This window comes from Haliotis cracherodii, unplaced genomic scaffold, assembly GCF_022045235.1.
Source record: "Haliotis cracherodii isolate W230 unplaced genomic scaffold, xgHalCrac1.p SCAF_6, whole genome shotgun sequence".
Taxonomy (NCBI): Eukaryota; Metazoa; Mollusca; class Gastropoda; order Lepetellida; family Haliotidae; genus Haliotis; species Haliotis cracherodii.
Window position 1 is genome coordinate 70,142,225 of NW_027266319.1, and position 16,847 is coordinate 70,159,071.

Genomic DNA, 16,847 nt, shown 5'->3' on the forward strand with positions numbered 1-16,847 from the left:
TTAAAGCGTATTTATATGTTTTGCGTTTTACCTTATCGTGGGGAAGAAACAAGAGGTCAGCCTGATGAACTTCATTCGTTGTAAAAATATCAAACTTCTTCCTCGGTATATAATGCGGTGCCGGTAAATATATTTGCCACATCGTTTGTTTCTTTAACCAATCCTTGGCCACATCTTTAGATACCTTAGCCGCGGTGTCTAATTTTTTTATTGCTCCTATACCTTTCCAATATCCTCGTGGGCTATAGTAAATTTTATTCATTATTAATTAATATTAATGTTTCGTTTAATACAACTCATGACTATCGTTGAAACGCATAGTCATTTTAGCATAAAAAATGCCACCTGTAGTAAGAGTATAGGTATATAAATCTGGCTCCAGTGGAGTTGCGGCAGAACCATCATTACCTATACTACTTCGTATGTTAATTCAACAATTTAGCATATAAACTAACGTCCAAAAGAAACTTTACCAACTGAAAATATAAAGTATAAATATTTTTTCGATGAAGTCTATCTAAAACACATAACCTAAATACAACAATTGTGTATGCAGAAAATGTTAATAGTCTGTTACATGTTTGCAAATAAAACGCGAAAAAGTGAAAAACACGTACACCACTGACAACTGCAAATGCGCGTGCGGGTCAGGGTATAAAACCATTGCAACAGCAAGTCAGACATCCATAGTGATAAAAAAAACACAAAAGAAATGCCATGACTCAGTTGAACAACGTGAACGAGCCTTGGGTATGGTACAGATGGGAGCCACCCACGCCCATACTGCACGAACCTTTGTTTGCTCCTGTGTTGCCGTTACCAACTTGATGCAACGTTACAGACAGACAGGGCGGACCGCTGACAGGCCAAGAACAGGCAGACCCAGGGTGACCACGCCCCATTATGACCGGTACTTGCGTACCTTGCACCTCCGAAATCGCTTCCTGACAGTGACGTCATCGGCGACAAATTCCTTAGGTCACAGGGCTAGTCGACAGACAGTGGCCAGGAGACTCAGGACTCATTGACAGCGCAACATCGTCGTTTGCGATTGAGATGGACCCGGAGTGTACGACGTTAGCAGAGGGTTGTCTTCACTGACGAAAGTCGATTCTGTATGTTTAGGGCTGATGGAAGACAACGTGTTTACCGCCGAAGGGGTGAACGAACGGCGGCGTGTTGCGTGCAAGAGGTCGTACCATATGGTGGAGGGAGTGTCATGGTGTGGGGAGGGATCTGTCATGGTGTGGGGAGTGGACACTGCTTGTCATTGTTGACGGAAACATGACAGCTCAGCGGTACATGGATAACATTCTTCATCCAGTTGTCCTACCATTTCTCCAACAGCAGCCACGTGGTGTCATTTATCAGCATGACAACGCTAGAGCCCATACAGCCAGAATTGTCACTAACTTCCTTGCAGCCAACAACGTCAACGTCCTGCCGTGGCCTGCACGGGCACCCGTCATGTCCCCCATAGAACACCTCTGGGACTTAATGGATCGTTGTGTTCGACAACGACCACACTCTCCAGCCAACCGGCAAGAACTGATCTTGGCTCTCCAAGACGAATGGCGTCAAATCCCACGTGACCTCATCAGACGACTGACTTTTTCTGTGCGTCGAAGAGTTTTTGCGTGTATTGAGGCATTTGGTGGTCACACACGCTACTAATGACTTGTTACTGAACGTGAGCGATTGTTTATGTACTCTGCCTATTGTCCATGATTCTGAAAGCACGAGTTTTGTACCACACCCAACTTGGGGGTGGGGGGGGTCTCTGACGTCATTCTCGGTCACGGTATGATTGTCATTTTCAGTGTTGATTATGTTGATATATTGATCTTCTCAATACACTTTACTTCATGCATGTATGCTTTGTTGTTTTTTAGCAAGAGTGATTTCAAGTTTCTTTTGGACGTCAGCTTACTTAGCAGTGGGATATTCTGTTAATAATCTCTCATAATTCTATTGAATGGTTCTGTACATTCTATCAATGTTTATTTGTACAAAGCTGTTTTATGTATGTACAGAAGAGAGACATTAATAAATTATTGTCTGTCTGTCTTCAATGTATACCGTACAATTAAACCGATTACACACAGGAGATTCACTTTGAGCTTCTTGTTTTCTTTAAATACCGCGATCTGAGACACTATAAAGTGATATTTAGGTAGACATAATACTTGTCTATAGATGTAAACACATTTGATATTACATCTGTGATGTTTAAGTTGATTTTGACAGCCCGGGCCAAGTCGGACCCAACACAAGCCAAACACTTCTGATAGAGACTATATTGAGAATGTTGTGGGAAAAGGACTTCACTTTGAGCACCTTGTTTTCTGTAAATATCTGAGACACTATGAAGTGGTATATAGTTAGATATAATACTAATCTATAGATCTCAATCCATGGCATGATACATATATGAGGTTTAAGTTGATTTTGACAGCTCAGGACGAGTCGGAGCAAACACATGTGACAGATTTTCTTGAGAAAATACAGTAAAAGTGCTTGACTTTAACGGATCCTTTTTCTTTAAATGCGGTGTTCTGTGACATTATAAAGTGGTATATAGGTAGATAAAGTACTAAGCTACAGATGTAAAGACATTTGATGATAGATATGTGTGTTTAAAGTTGATTTTGACAGCCCGGGCCAAGTCGGACCCAACACAAGCCAAACACTTCTGATAGAGACTATGTTGAGAATGTAGGGGGAAAAGGGCTTCACTTTGAGCACTGTGTTTTCTTTAACTACCGCAATATGAGACAATAAAGTGGCATAGAATTAGATATAATACTAGTCTTTAGATATAAAGAAAGGTAGGAACTTTAGAAGTGCTAGGACAGTTCTTAACACGTGTCGTGTCAGCCCTATGACATTCGCGAACATCCACTTCCAGAAAACATCCTGTGTTGGTTTAACATGAATTGGTAAAGGTTAATTTGGGATGCCCAACACGTTAATTAATGAAAGAAGAGTAGTCAAAACACTGTCGTTTCCTGCCCTGGACATCACACCCCTACACGCTAAGGTCGGTGAGAAACTTTCTGATCAAAGAAAACACACAGTGAAAACACACAGACACTGACTTTTCTAAGCGGACTCACAGTATGTAGTCATAATTATCAGTTTATTACATTGTTGAAGATGCATTTTGATTCAAACTCAATTAAATGAGCAAAACTATACGTTTGTGGACATTTGCGATCTGCCTAGATATGCACGTTTCGTTTTATTATTCTGCAATCTATTTTTAGTATTACCCGCTGGCCCGGTACGGCCCGACTTTTAGGCAATCCCCTTGTAAACACATGCAGTCCGAGAAGGCCTGCAGATTTGTCAAAGGCCTTGCGTGTCAGCAACTTTCTGGACGTCAACATATTCATTTCATGGCCTGGTTCCACCCTTCATGTAAATTGAGGATGGTAGCTGTGATGGTAATGCCAAGCCAATAATATACTTATTGTATCAGACACAATCACAACTGCAGTAAAGCCAGAATCAGTACAGCGCTTTGCATGAAGGAGGAGTCTGGTGTCTGCCTCTTCTTGGCTACATCTCTTTTATCTTTTTGGAGGCTTTCCATCAGTTAAACCCATTACAAATAAGCCGTTGCAGTGTCTCATATAGCAATTAGTGGAATCTAACAGCACGGTTGTATCTTCAACCGTCAAGTACACCTTCAACAGAACCTTCAGCGATCACTCCAGTTTCTATGCAGAGGTCTCTTAACCCAGTTGTTCTACCACACCTAACAGTGTGTACACTGTGTGAAACACGCTTAACCTAGGAACGATTCAGAGAATAGCTTCTTCTGTTTCAAAATGTTTTCAGTGGCCTTTGCATACAATACTTGGTCGCAAACCAAAACAATGCTCCCAAGGGCTAGTGATGTTCTGATCTTCTGGGACTGACAAAAAAAAAACATGGACAGTGAGTGGAAAGCCAATCACAACTTTAACATGGACATGAATATTGAACCCTTTCAAGTTGCTCGCAGTCTGGTTTGCTGAACAATGCAACCGAGTTATCATCCATAGTAGGGTTTTCTTTTTCACCTTCTGTTTCAGTTCCATGTCGTCGACTTTAATGTCATCACAAGGTTGCGCCCCAGCTCATACACAAGCATTGTAGATAGGAAGCTGGGACTTGACAACCTTGATAGTTTCATGCTTCTGTGTTGGTTCATTCATGACATCCTTCAAATGCTGTGGACCACTCACCTTTTGCTGCACGTTGATTCCAGTCACTTAGTGTGATGTCCCTCCGCAACTTAGTGTCTCTTCAAGTCAGTCGATGCTATCAAACGCCAATGTTACTTGGACATTTGGTTGTATGCATCCTTGTAGTGTAACACTTTCTTCGCTCAGTGACAATTTATGAAGACAGAGTGCTGTGTCAATCTCTTCAATTTGGGAGTATGAAACGCCATGTCCAATTCGGTTCAGAATGCGAATTAGTTCCACACACCCAGTGGCTAATTTCGCAACATATGGCAGCAGGATTTGTTTTTGGAGTTTCACCTTGACACATGTTTTGCCATCACACTGTCCTACCCTATAGAGTCTGTGAATATGGTCTGATACAAGAATTGATGGGTGAGTGTCTCAAGTTAAAAGCATTTTCAAGGAGAGGTTTAATGATGCAGGAATGTAGGCAGATGCATTTTTCATTTCTGTTGATACAGATGGCCAAGACATTGTAACATCTTATCCCTTGACTTCATTTCTAAGCATAACAAATACATTCATCATCATTTTATCAAAATGAGAAGTGTCTTGCTTGGCAGCTTGGAGCTGTTTCTTCAACTTCTGGTTTTCATTGACTAGCTCAGTCAATGTTTGTCAGGATAATCCGAAGGTTTGCCTTTCTCATCTGGTATCATATGGATACTCTTCAATTTGAGTATATGTTTGGTCAAGGTCGCACGAAACAGAGGCTGTGGAAGCTGCAACAGCACTAGATTTGGCTTGTGGCGTCTTTCCAATCTTAGTGTATAGCCAGAGTGATGGCTATCTCCTTCAGCAGCGACTTCAAAAACATTAACTGCTCCCTTTTGAAAAAACGATAGATGAGAGTTATCTCTCTTGAAAAGCAGACAACACTGTTTGGATTCCTTTTTAAGAATGTTTAGTACTGGTAATGTGACTTGGAAAATGTGTATTTGATCATTTAAACTTTCCTATATGTTAAGTAGAGTTAAATATTAGCAACTGTTTTCCAATAGAAAAAAATATTCTATGCTCACATAATGCTTCTGGCTCACATCCCTGTTCTTGTTCTTATAAGGAGGCAATTGAAAGCGAGCAGTCATTATCTCAAAGTTCAACTTTAGTACAAAACATCAAGTTTGTCTTTTCTTTTGCAGAATAAAGGTCCCTTCTTATTCTAACTCAAAGGGTTATATTTTGTAATATATTTTGAAACCGAGTTCATATATGGTACTAGATTTCATTCTTCTTTGATTAGTGGTAACCAAATTACATCAAAATGTAACTTAACCATCATCTGAATACATGTAGGGCATGACTATGAGCAATAGGAGTAGTTATTTTATCAAAACATAATGACATATTTCAGGAAGTACAACTTCATACAAATCTTGTATGCTTTTAGCGCAAATCGACAATTGTCTTAAAATGCATCAAAAACCCTTCTTTACCACAACACAAAAGATAACAAATTTCACTTTTTTCAGACTTTTAACGGACTTTGGTACTTCTTGGCTTCAATCATAGCCCATTTGGGTTAAGAAAGTCCCATTGCAGTGGTATGTGCAGTTTATTTTCTGACAGGTGGTAATATTTTAAGCAGAGGTCAAACGTTGTGACCTTGTGACCTCTGGTGAACTATATTTGTACTGTATTAGTCCTATGTTACATAAAAAATGTAGAGCATCAAGTTACCAACATTTTGAGTGGTCATACTTCACCATATAACTATTACTTGTAAAGTTATTCCACTTTCTGGTTTCCCCTACCCTGAAATCTAGTCCCGTGGATTCGACTCTGGATTGTACGGCTTTATAAATTGTTTTGGTCTGGCTCATGGACTAACAGCAGCACCACATACAGCAAGACCACACACAGTATCACCACGTACAGTATCACCACGTACAGTATCACCACATTCAGCAGCACCACATAAAACAACACCACGTACAGCAACACCACATACAACAGCACCACATACAACAACACCACACACAGCAACACCACGTACAACAGCACCACATAAAGCAACACCACGTACAACAGCACCACGTGCAACAACACCACGGAGAGCAACATCACATACAGCAACACCACATACAGCAACACCACATACAACAGCACCACACACAGCAGCACCACATACAGCAGCACCACATACAACAACACCACGTACAACAACACCACGTACAGCAACACCACGTACAACAGCACCGCGTACAGCAACACCACGGACAGTATCACCACATACAGCAGCACCACGTACAGCAGCACAACATACAGTATCACCACATACATGAGCACCTCATACAGCAACACCTTATACAGCAACACCACATACAGCAGCACCACATACAGCAGCGCCACATACAGAAACACCACAAACAGCAACACAACATACAACAGCACCACACACAGCAACAAAACAAACAGCAGCATCACGTACAGTATCACCACATACAGCAACACCACATGCAGCAGCACCACGTACAGTATCACCACGTAAAAACAACACCACGTACAGCAACACCACGTACAACAGCACCACGTACATCAGCACCACGTACAGCAGCACCACATACAACAACACCACATAAAACAACACCACGTACAGCAACATCACATACAGCAGCACCACGTACAGCAGCACCACGTACAGCAACATCACGTACAGCAGCACCACATACAGCAGCACCACACACAGCAGCACCACATACAGCAGCACCACATACAACAGCACCACATACAGCAGCACCACATACCGCAGCACCACATACAACAGCACCACATACAGCAGCATCACATACAGCAGCACCACATACTGCAGCACCACATACAGCAGCACCACATACAGCAGCACCACATACAGCAGCACCACGTACAGCAGCACCACATACAGCAGCACCACGTACAGCAGCACCACATACAGCAGCACCACATACAGCAACATCACATACAGCAGCACCACATACAGCAACATCACAAACAGCAACACCACATACAGCAAGACCACATACAGCAACACCACATACAGCAACACCACATACAGCAGTACCACGTGCAGTATCACCACGTACAGCAGCACCACATACAGCAGCACCACGTACAGCAGCACCACATACAGCAGCACCACATACAGCAACATCACATACAGCAACATCACATACAGCAACATCACATACAGCAACACCACATACAGCAACACCACATACAGCAACACCACATACAGCAGCACCACGTGCAGTATCACCACGTACAGCAGCACCACATACAGCAGCACCACGTACAGCAGCACCACATACAGCAGCACCACATACAGCAACATCACATACAGCAGCACCACATACAGCAACATCACAAACAGCAACACCACATACAGCAAGACCACATACAGCAACACCACATACAGTATCACCACGTACAGCAGCACCACATACAGCAGCACCACGTACAGCAGCACCACATACAGCAGCACCACATACAGCAACATCACATACAGCAACATCACATACAGCAACACCACATACAGCAACACCACATACAGCAACACCACACACAGCAGCACCACATACAGCAACATCACATACAGCAACACCACATACAGCAGCACCACACACAGCAGCACCACATACAGCAGCACCACATACAGCAACACCACATACAGCAACACCACGTACAGCAACACCACAAACAGCAGCATCACGTACAGTATCACCACATACAGCAACACCACCTACAACAGCACCACATACAGCAGCACCTCATACAGCAGCACCACACACAGCAGCACCACATACAGCAGCACCACGTACAGCAGCACCACACACAGCAGCACCACATACAGCAACATCACATACAGCAACACCACAAAGAGCAGCATCACGTACAGTATCACCACATACAGCAACACCACATACAACAGCACCACGTACAGCAGCACCACATACAGCAGCACCACGTACAGTAGCACCACATACAGCAACACCACGTACAGCAGCACCACATACATAGTGTTAACAAACTATACATAGATGTACTAGGGTCACATAGTGTTAACAAACTATACATCGATGTACTAGGGTTACTTAATGTTAACAAACTACACATCGATGTACTAGGGTCACATAGCGTTAACAAACTATACATCGATGTACTATGGTTACTTAATGTTAACAAACTACACATCGATGTACTAGGGTCACATAGCGTTAACAAACTATACATCGATGTACTAGGGTTACTTAATGTTAACAAACTACACATCGATGTACTAGGGTTACTTAATGTTAACAAACTACACATCGATGTACTAGGGTTACTTAGTGTTAACAAACTATACATCGATGTACTAGGGTTACTTAATGTTAACAAACTACACATCGATGTACTAGGGTTACTTAGTGTTAATAAACTACACATCGATGTACTAGGGTTACTTAGTGTTAACAAACTATACATCGACGTACTAGGGTTACTTAATGTTAACAAACTATACATCAATGTACTAGGGTTACTTAGCGTTAACAAACTTTACATCGATGTACTAGGGTCACATAGCGTTAACAAACTATACATCGATGTACTAGGGTCACATAGCGTTAACAAACTATACATCAATGTACTAGGGCTACTTAGCGTTAACAAACTTTACATCGATGTACTAGGTCACATAGCGTTAACAAACTATACATCGATGTACTAGGGTTACTTAATGTTAACAAACTACACATCGATGTACTAGGGTCACATAGCGTTAACAAACTATACATCGATGTACTAGGGTTACTTAATGTTAACAAACTACACATCGATGTACTAGGGTTACTTAATGTTAACAAACTACACATCGATGTACTAGGGTTACTTAGTGTTAACAAACTATACATCGATGTACTAGGGTTACTTAATGTTAACAAACTACACATCGATGTACTAGGGTTACTTAGTGTTAACAAACTACACATCGATGTACTAGGGTTACTTAGTGTTAACAAACTATACATCGATGTACTAGGGCTACTTAGTGTTAACAAACTATACATCGATGTACTAGGGTTACTTAGTGTTATTTATTCACAAGTTGACAGGCGAAGGTTATCCCAGAAATCGCCGCGTAAAGAATAACTAACAATCAATATTGAAACACGCAGGATGAGGAGCTCTCTAACCCTGAAGGGTAACGAAGGAACATGTGACAGGGCTTGGTCCGTAATAACTAAAGGAGGTCACTGTGATGTACGAGCGCTTAGAAATATATCAGAAATACACTTACAATAAGTACCCCTAAGCTAGTCACTGAAATAAAGTCATGTATGAGGTTAAAAAAAAACTACAAGTGTGGCTGCGACTGGGATGAGTAGAAGGTGCTGGAGCTGAGGGTGAGATTGGGATGGAGGTGACATCTTTATTAAATGTTAGCTCTAGGGTCTGTAACAGAGGCTAACGTACCCGTGAAGATCCGGGGTAGAATAGGTGATCAGCAGCCCATGCTTGTCTCCCCCCGTGAAGATCCGGGGTAGAATAGGTCATCAGCAACCCATGCTTGCCGTAAAAGGCGACTGTGCTTGTCGTAATATGCGACTAACAGGCTCGGGTGGTCAGGCTCGATGACTTGGTTGATGCATGTCATCGTATCCCAATGGGCGATCTTTTTCAATTTATCTTCCCTTTACTAACCCGCATGTTACTATGACACCTGTAGACAGTTAACCAGTACAGCCTTCACCGCTATCAGCAAAGGGTCTCGCTGGTGTATGGCCAGTATATCTTTATGCCTAAACAACGATCTATCTGTTGTCATTTCCGGAACCCGATATTCCGTGATTTACTACTACATCTGAGACGACCTCGACTGTATGTATAGTACTTGAAGCGAGGCGGTCAGATCAGCTGGTCGTTCATTCCGGGTCGCTTTGTTGACGTTTTGCAATCGGTACTGAAAGTGATGCCCTTGATGTGTTTTTTTTTTTTTGAAATGAAGTAGATTTTCATTGTACACGTGCCCATATCAATGGTGTAGTATCGACAAGCAGGCTACATCATATGGATGCATTTCAGGACAGCGGTAAGGCGATGCGGTACGTGAGTTGTGAAAGTCTTATGCAACGTAAAGTTGCCAGTAGCCTCAATGTTGTGAGTGTTGACATCAGCACATGTAAGTATTTGTCAGATATACAACTGAGAGGAGTCAGAAATGTTTTCAAGAAATTGTAAAAGAAACAGGCGCTGTCAAATTATGTCATCATCTGGATATCATAATACAATGTTCAATATAAAAGAATTGAATATCACTGAAATCTATTTTGTTATTAAGGGTGAGCTGTGGATGTTATAGATAAGAGTTGGTGGATGTCATAGATAAGAGTTGGTGGATGTTATAGATAAGAGTTGGTGGATGTTATAGATAAGAGTTGGTGGATGTTATAGATAAGAGTTGGTGGATGTTATAGATAAGAGTTGGTGGATGTTATAGATAAGAGTTGGTGGATGTTATAGATAAGAGTTGGTGGATGTTATAGATAAGAGTTGGTGGATGTTATAGATAAGAATTGGTGGATGTTATAGATAAGAGTTGGTGGATGTTATAGATAAGAGTTGGTGGATGTTATAGATAAGAGTTGGTGGATGTTATAGATAAGAGTTGGTGGATGTTATAGATAAGAATTGGTGGATGTTATAGATAAGAGTTGGTGGATGTTATAGATAAGAGTTGGTGGATGTTATAGATAAGAATTGGTGGATGTTATAGATAAGAATTGGTGGATGTTATAGATAAGAGTTGGTGGATGTTATAGATAAGAATTGGTGGATGTTATAGATAAGAATTGGTGGATGTTATAGATAAGAGTTGGTGGATGTTATAGATAAGAGTTGGTGGATGTTATAGATAAGAGTTGGTGGATGTTATAGATAAGAGTTGGTGGATGTTATAGATAAGAGTTGGTGGATGTTATAGATAAGAATTGGTGGATGTTATAGATAAGAGTTGGTGGATGTTATAGATAAGAGTTGGTGGATGTTATAGATAAGAGTTGGTGGATGTTATAGATAAGAGTTGGTGGATGTTATAGATAAGAGTTGGTGGATGTTCTAGATAAGAATTGGTGGATGTTATAGATAAGAGTTGGTGGATGTTATAGATAAGAGTTGGTGGATGTTATAGATAAGAGTTGGTGGATGTTATAGATAAGAGTTGGTGGATGTTATAGATAAGAGTTGGTGGATGTTATAGATAAGAGTTGGTGGATGTTATAGATAAGAGTTGGTGGATGTTATAGATAAGAGTTGGTGGATGTTATAGATAAGAATTGGTGGATGTTATAGATAAGAGTTGGTGGATGTTATAGATAAGAGTTGGTGGATGTTATAGATAAGAGTTGGTGGATGTTATAGATAAGAATTGGTGGATGTTATAGATAAGAGTTGGTGGATGTTATAGATAAGAGTTGGTGGATGTTATAGATAAGAGTTGGTGGATGTTATAGATAAGAGTTGGTGGATGTTATAGATAAGAGTTGGTGGATGTTATAGATAAGAGTTGGTCGATGTTATAGATAAGAGTTGGTGGATGTTATAGATAAGAATTGGTGGATGTTATAGATAAGAGTTGGTGGATGTTATAGATAAGAGTTGGTGGATGTTATAGATAAGAGTTGGTGGATGTTATAGATACGAGTTGGTGGATGTTATAGATAAGAGTTGGTGGATGTTATAGATAAGAGTTGGTGGATGTTATAGATAAGAATTGGTGGATGTTATAGATAAGAGTTGGTGGATGTTATAGATAAGAGTTGGTGGATGTTATAGATAAGAGTTGGTGGATGTTATAGATAAGAGTTGGTGGATGTTATAGATAAGAGTTGGTGGATGTTATAGATAAGAGTTGGTGGATGTTATAGATAAGAGTTGGTGGATGTTATAGATAAGAGTTGGTGGATGTTATAGATAAGAGTTGGTGGATGTTATAGATAAGAGTTGGTGGATGTTATAGATAAGAGTTGGTGGATGTTATAGATAAGAGTTGGTGGATGTTATAGATAAGAGTTGGTGGATGTTATAAATAAGAGTTGGTGGATGTTATAGATAAGAATTGGTGGATGTTATAGATAAGAGTTGGTGGATGTTATAGATAAGAGTTGGTGGATGTTATAGATAAGAGTTGGTGGATGTTATAGATAAGAGTTGGTGGATGTTATAGATAAGAGTTGGTGGATGTTATAGATAAGAGTTGGTGGATGTTATAGATAAGAGTTGGTGGATGAATGGTGGCAGTGGTGGCAAATACTGCCATGATTATGTTTCAATATGGTAAATAAAAGATATATATTAATGTGGCCGTTTTGAATTTTACAAAAATAGCAAATATTTCAGACACAGAAGTCCCTATATATTAGTTGAAATACATGTTCAAGGGCACTTACCAACTTAAAAGAATATATCTATACTTATTGTCAACCTCCATAATCATGACTGTATGAATATTGCAGTGTCTTCATCAAGCTTGCCTTGACAATCATCACATGACTGTAATACAGATAAAGCTCATTCTTAATTTCTTTAGGCCTAGCTTTTTGTTTGCTTATTGTTGACTGTTTCAAATTTTAAGATAAACAATTTTTTAATGCTATTTCGTTCTCTTTAAACCAACAGATATCTGCATTGCACAATGACTGTTATTAGTTTATTTGATACCTTGGTATACTTGTACATGTGTGCTCGTATTATCTTACACATGCAATGCTTTTCATTACTGAGCATGTTTTGACAATGAAGATAATTAACAGAAAAAAGGACTTTAGTATACTTACATGTTTGAAGAACCAATCAATTCATTGTCGAAACATTTTTTAATTCCTTACATGAATTTCTTAGATCTTCGTAAGATCAAAATATATCCAAATTAAAATGAGGAAATTAAACTAAGGAGTCAAGTTCATTTCATTGCTTGAATGCTTTGGAACTAACACAATGGCTGATAAATAAAATGAGTTTGCATTATGTCATGGATGCGATATATTAGCCCGGACTGACGGAATGCCATGCCGTTTTCTGATGTTGAAAATACCGTGGCAATATACCGTCCTTTAGTTGAATTCTCAACAAATGTTGATATCCTAAACTTATAATTACTACAAAATACGTGCTAGTTTAAAGTATCCAGTTGTAAACGACCGTTTTTTGAATGAAAGTGCAACAAGGTAACGCTTTAGCTTGGCTCCGTCTCTACATGTCACTAGAGGTCGCAGCGCGCATTGATGCGAGAACCAGACCAGAAGCGACAGGTTGGACCGTTATTGCCCCTTGGAACAAAACGGTCGCCAAAGTAACATTACCTAACATGGCGAATGTGTTTCTCAAGTAAACAGGAGCGCCATAACTATCGGGTTAATAATCCTGCACATGCCACTGCTTGGAGAAAGTATTATAGCAGCGTTCCAGTCTAGGACAGCTGGTATCTTGTAATCTCAGCTTCAGCAAAGCGTTCACATTTGACGCATCAGTGCCGAAAATGCCTGATGCAATTCCCTATTTTGACTTGTACCATATATTCACATTTTTCTTTCAATTGAACAACTGACTTAACCTTGGGTGTAATGGCGACGGGTGCCAACGGTGGGGCAGGATACGATCACGTTTTCGCGAACACCTGGTATCATCACTATTTGATTGTGATTCATAAACACGTGCTCATGATATAGTCGGAATCGTACAATCGACTCTGCTATTAGCAGAGATTTCCCATGGTTATGGAAATGTTTTGTGTCACTTTTGTCTCTCAAAAAGCAAACTGGCTCCTGGGACACTCTGGCATGAATGAATGAATGAATGAATGAATGAATGAATGCCTTCTTCATGGGCAGCACCGTGTTAGCTCACTCGTCACGATATGGCTGAATTATTGCTGATGTGACGCTGAATATTAACTCACTCACTGTTAGTTCACTCGTCACGATATGGCTGAATTATTGCTGATGTGACGCTGAATATTAACTCACTCACGCACTGTTTACTCACATTTTATGACGTAGAAAAGAACACAGGCCTGACGTGAAATCAACTCGGCGGTCCGTGATTGTTAGTACAGAGATTACCGCATTACCCCAGCACAAATCGCATTGGAATCTCTGATTGACCAATTTCCAGTTATTGGTAGAATTGTTGTTAGCAAAAAGTTTGCTTTTTGAATTTTCAACAAATCATTAGAACTACAATGTCAACGTCTGCCAGTATAACTCATTTTAATCTAAGGTATTTTATATAATCGTAAGTGTACGCGTGTCTACGCAACCAGAGATCAAGGCAACCAGAGATCCAGGCAACCAGAGATCCAGGCAGCCAGAGATCCATGCAGCCAGAGATCCATGCAGCCAGAGATCCAGGCAGCCAGAGATCAAGGCAACTAGAGATCCAGGCAACTAGAGATCCAGGCAGCCAGAGATCCAGGCAGCCAGAGATCCAGGCAGCCAGAGATCCAGGCAGCCAGAGATCAAGGCAACTAGAGATCCAGGCAACTAGAGATCCAGGCAGCCAGAGATCCAGGCAGCCAGAGATCCAGGCAACCAGAGATCCAGGCAACTAGAGATCAAGGCAGCCAGAGATCAAGGCAACTAGAGACCAAGGCAACCAGAGACACAGGCAGCCAGAGATCCAGGCAACCAGAGATCCAGGCAACTAGAGATCCAGGCAACCAGAGATCCAGGCAGCTAGAGATCAAGGCAACTAGAGATCCAGCCAACCAGAGATCCAGGCAACTAGAGATCAAGGCAACTAAAGAATCTAGGAAACCAGAGATCCAGGCAACCAGAGATTCAGGCAACCAGAGATCCAGGCAACTAGAGATCCAGGCAACTAGAGATCCAGGCAACTAGAGATCCAGGCAACCAGAGATTCAGGCAACCAGAGATCCAGGCAACTAGAGATCCAGGCAACTAGAGATCAAGGCAACTAGAGATCCAGGCAACTAGAGATCCAGGCAACTAGAGATCCAGGCAACTAGAGATTCAGGCAACCAGAGATCCAGGCAACTAGAGATCCAGGCAACTAGAGATCCAGGCGACCAGAGATCCAGGCAACTAGAGATCCAGGCAACTAGAGATCCAGGCAACCAGAGATTCAGGCAACCAGAGATCCAGGCAACTAGAGATCCAGGCAACTAGAGATCAAGGCAACTAGAGATCCAGGCAACTAGAGATCCAGGCAACAAGAGATTCAGGCAACCAGAGATCCAGGCAACTAGAGATCCAGGCGACCAGAGATCCAGGCAACCAGAGATCCAGGCAACTAGAGATCAAGGCAGCCAGAGATCCAGGCAACTAGAGACCCAGGCAGCCAGAGACACAGGCAGCCAGAGATCCAGGCAACCAGAGATCCAGGCAACTAGAGATCCAGGCAACCAGAGATCCAGGCAGCTAGAGATCAAGGCAACTAGAGATCCAGGCAACCAGAGATCCAGGCAACTAGAGATCAAGGCAACTAAAGAATCTAGGAAACCAGACATCCAGGCAACCAGAGATTCAGGCAACCAGAGATCCAGGCAACTAGAGATCCAGGCAACCAGAGATCCAGGCAACTAGAGATCCAGGCAACTAGAGATCCAGGCGACCAGAGATCCATGCAACTAGAGATCAAGGCAACTAGAGATCAAGGCAACTAGAGATCCAGGCAACCAGAGATCCAGGCAACTAGAGATCAAGGCAACTAAAGAATCTAGGAAACCAGACATCCAGGCAACCAGAGATTCAGGCAACCAGAGATCCAGGCAACTAGAGATCCAGGCAACCAGAGATCCAGGCAACTAGAGATCCAGGCAACCAGAGATCCAGGCAACTAGAGATCCAGGCAACTAGAGATCCAGGCGACCAGAGATCCATGCAACTAGAGATCAAGGCAACTAGAGATCAAGGCAACCAGAGATCCAGGCAACCAGAGAACCAGAGATCATTCTAACGTAACCGTTTGCGAAAAGTCGAGTGATCACAGTTTAGGGCATGTGCATTGTCCAACATACAAGATATTAACGCAAGTATTCATACACGTATTTGATATTCCTAATTACTTCATGCGAACTATATCAGTTTTTTTTAAAGTTCATGATATCTTCTTGAATATATTTTGAACACTGGTGGATATGTTCTGTGTGTATGCCAGCGTAGACCCTTTAACAGGATACAAATACACTGATAAATAAATCCTTTAATGTCCTTTAGCGAAAAGCACATTCACTAAAAATTAAAGTAGTAAAACTAGACATTAAAATGACACCTTTTATAACAAGGGGTTGGGTTTTATTATTTTAACAAATAGCTAACTACCTGTGATATAACGAAGCTGCCGAAGCTGCCGCCATGACACTAGAGACTCAATGCAAACACAGACAAAAACACTGACAGCGACGTTACACCAAGCAATCAATACAGTGACGTTACACCAAGCAATCAATACAGCGACGTTACACCAAGCAATCAATACAGCGACCTTACACCAAGCAATCAATACAGCGACGTTACACCAAGCAATCAATACAGCGACCTTACACCAAGCAATCAATGCAGCGACGTTATACAAAGTAATCAATAAAGCGACGTTACACCAAGCAATCAACACAGCGACGTTACACCAAGCAATCAA

The 16,847-nt window shown here is 41.3% G+C and overlaps 2 protein-coding genes across 2 annotated transcripts; one reads left to right on the forward strand and one right to left on the reverse strand.

Annotated features, from left to right (window-relative positions):
* Positions 1-6,032: 6,032 nt before the first annotated feature.
* Positions 6,033-7,920, reverse strand: LOC139446658 (uncharacterized). Its single transcript, XM_071227931.1, has 2 exons — positions 6,712-7,920; positions 6,033-6,539 (listed from the first exon to the last, which is right to left on the reverse strand). The coding sequence occupies exons 1-2, from the start codon at positions 7,918-7,920 to the stop codon at positions 6,033-6,035; spliced, it is 1,716 nt and encodes a 571-aa protein (XP_071084032.1).
* A 6,645-nt stretch (positions 7,921-14,565) lies between these two features.
* On the forward strand, positions 14,566-15,793 carry LOC139446659 (octapeptide-repeat protein T2-like). Its single transcript, XM_071227932.1, has 3 exons — positions 14,566-14,791; positions 14,880-15,064; positions 15,377-15,793. Exons 1-3 carry the CDS (start codon positions 14,566-14,568, stop codon positions 15,791-15,793), a joined length of 828 nt encoding a protein of 275 aa, XP_071084033.1.
* Positions 15,794-16,847: the final 1,054 nt, after the last annotated feature.

Excerpts from the sequence above, each read along its gene's own strand:
- LOC139446659 (XM_071227932.1), top strand. The coding sequence starts at position 14,566 with ATGCAGCCAGAGATCCATGCAGCCAGAGATCCAGGCAGCCAGAGATCA. Across the intron at positions 14,792-14,879 it reads CCAGGCAACCAGAGATCCAG|AGATCCAGGCAACTAGAGAT; the intron begins GCAACTAGAGAT and ends CCAGGCAACCAG. Across the intron at positions 15,065-15,376 it reads CCAGGCAACTAGAGATCCAG|AGATCAAGGCAACTAGAGAT; the intron begins GCAACTAGAGAT and ends CCAGGCAACTAG.
- LOC139446658 (XM_071227931.1), bottom strand. The coding sequence starts at position 7,920 with ATGCTGCTGTTTGTGGTGTTGCTGTACGTGGTGTTGCTGTATGTGGTG. Across the intron at positions 6,540-6,711 it reads TGTTTTTACGTGGTGATACT|GTGTTGCTGTATGAGGTGCT; the intron begins GTACGTGGTGCT and ends TTGCTGTATAAG.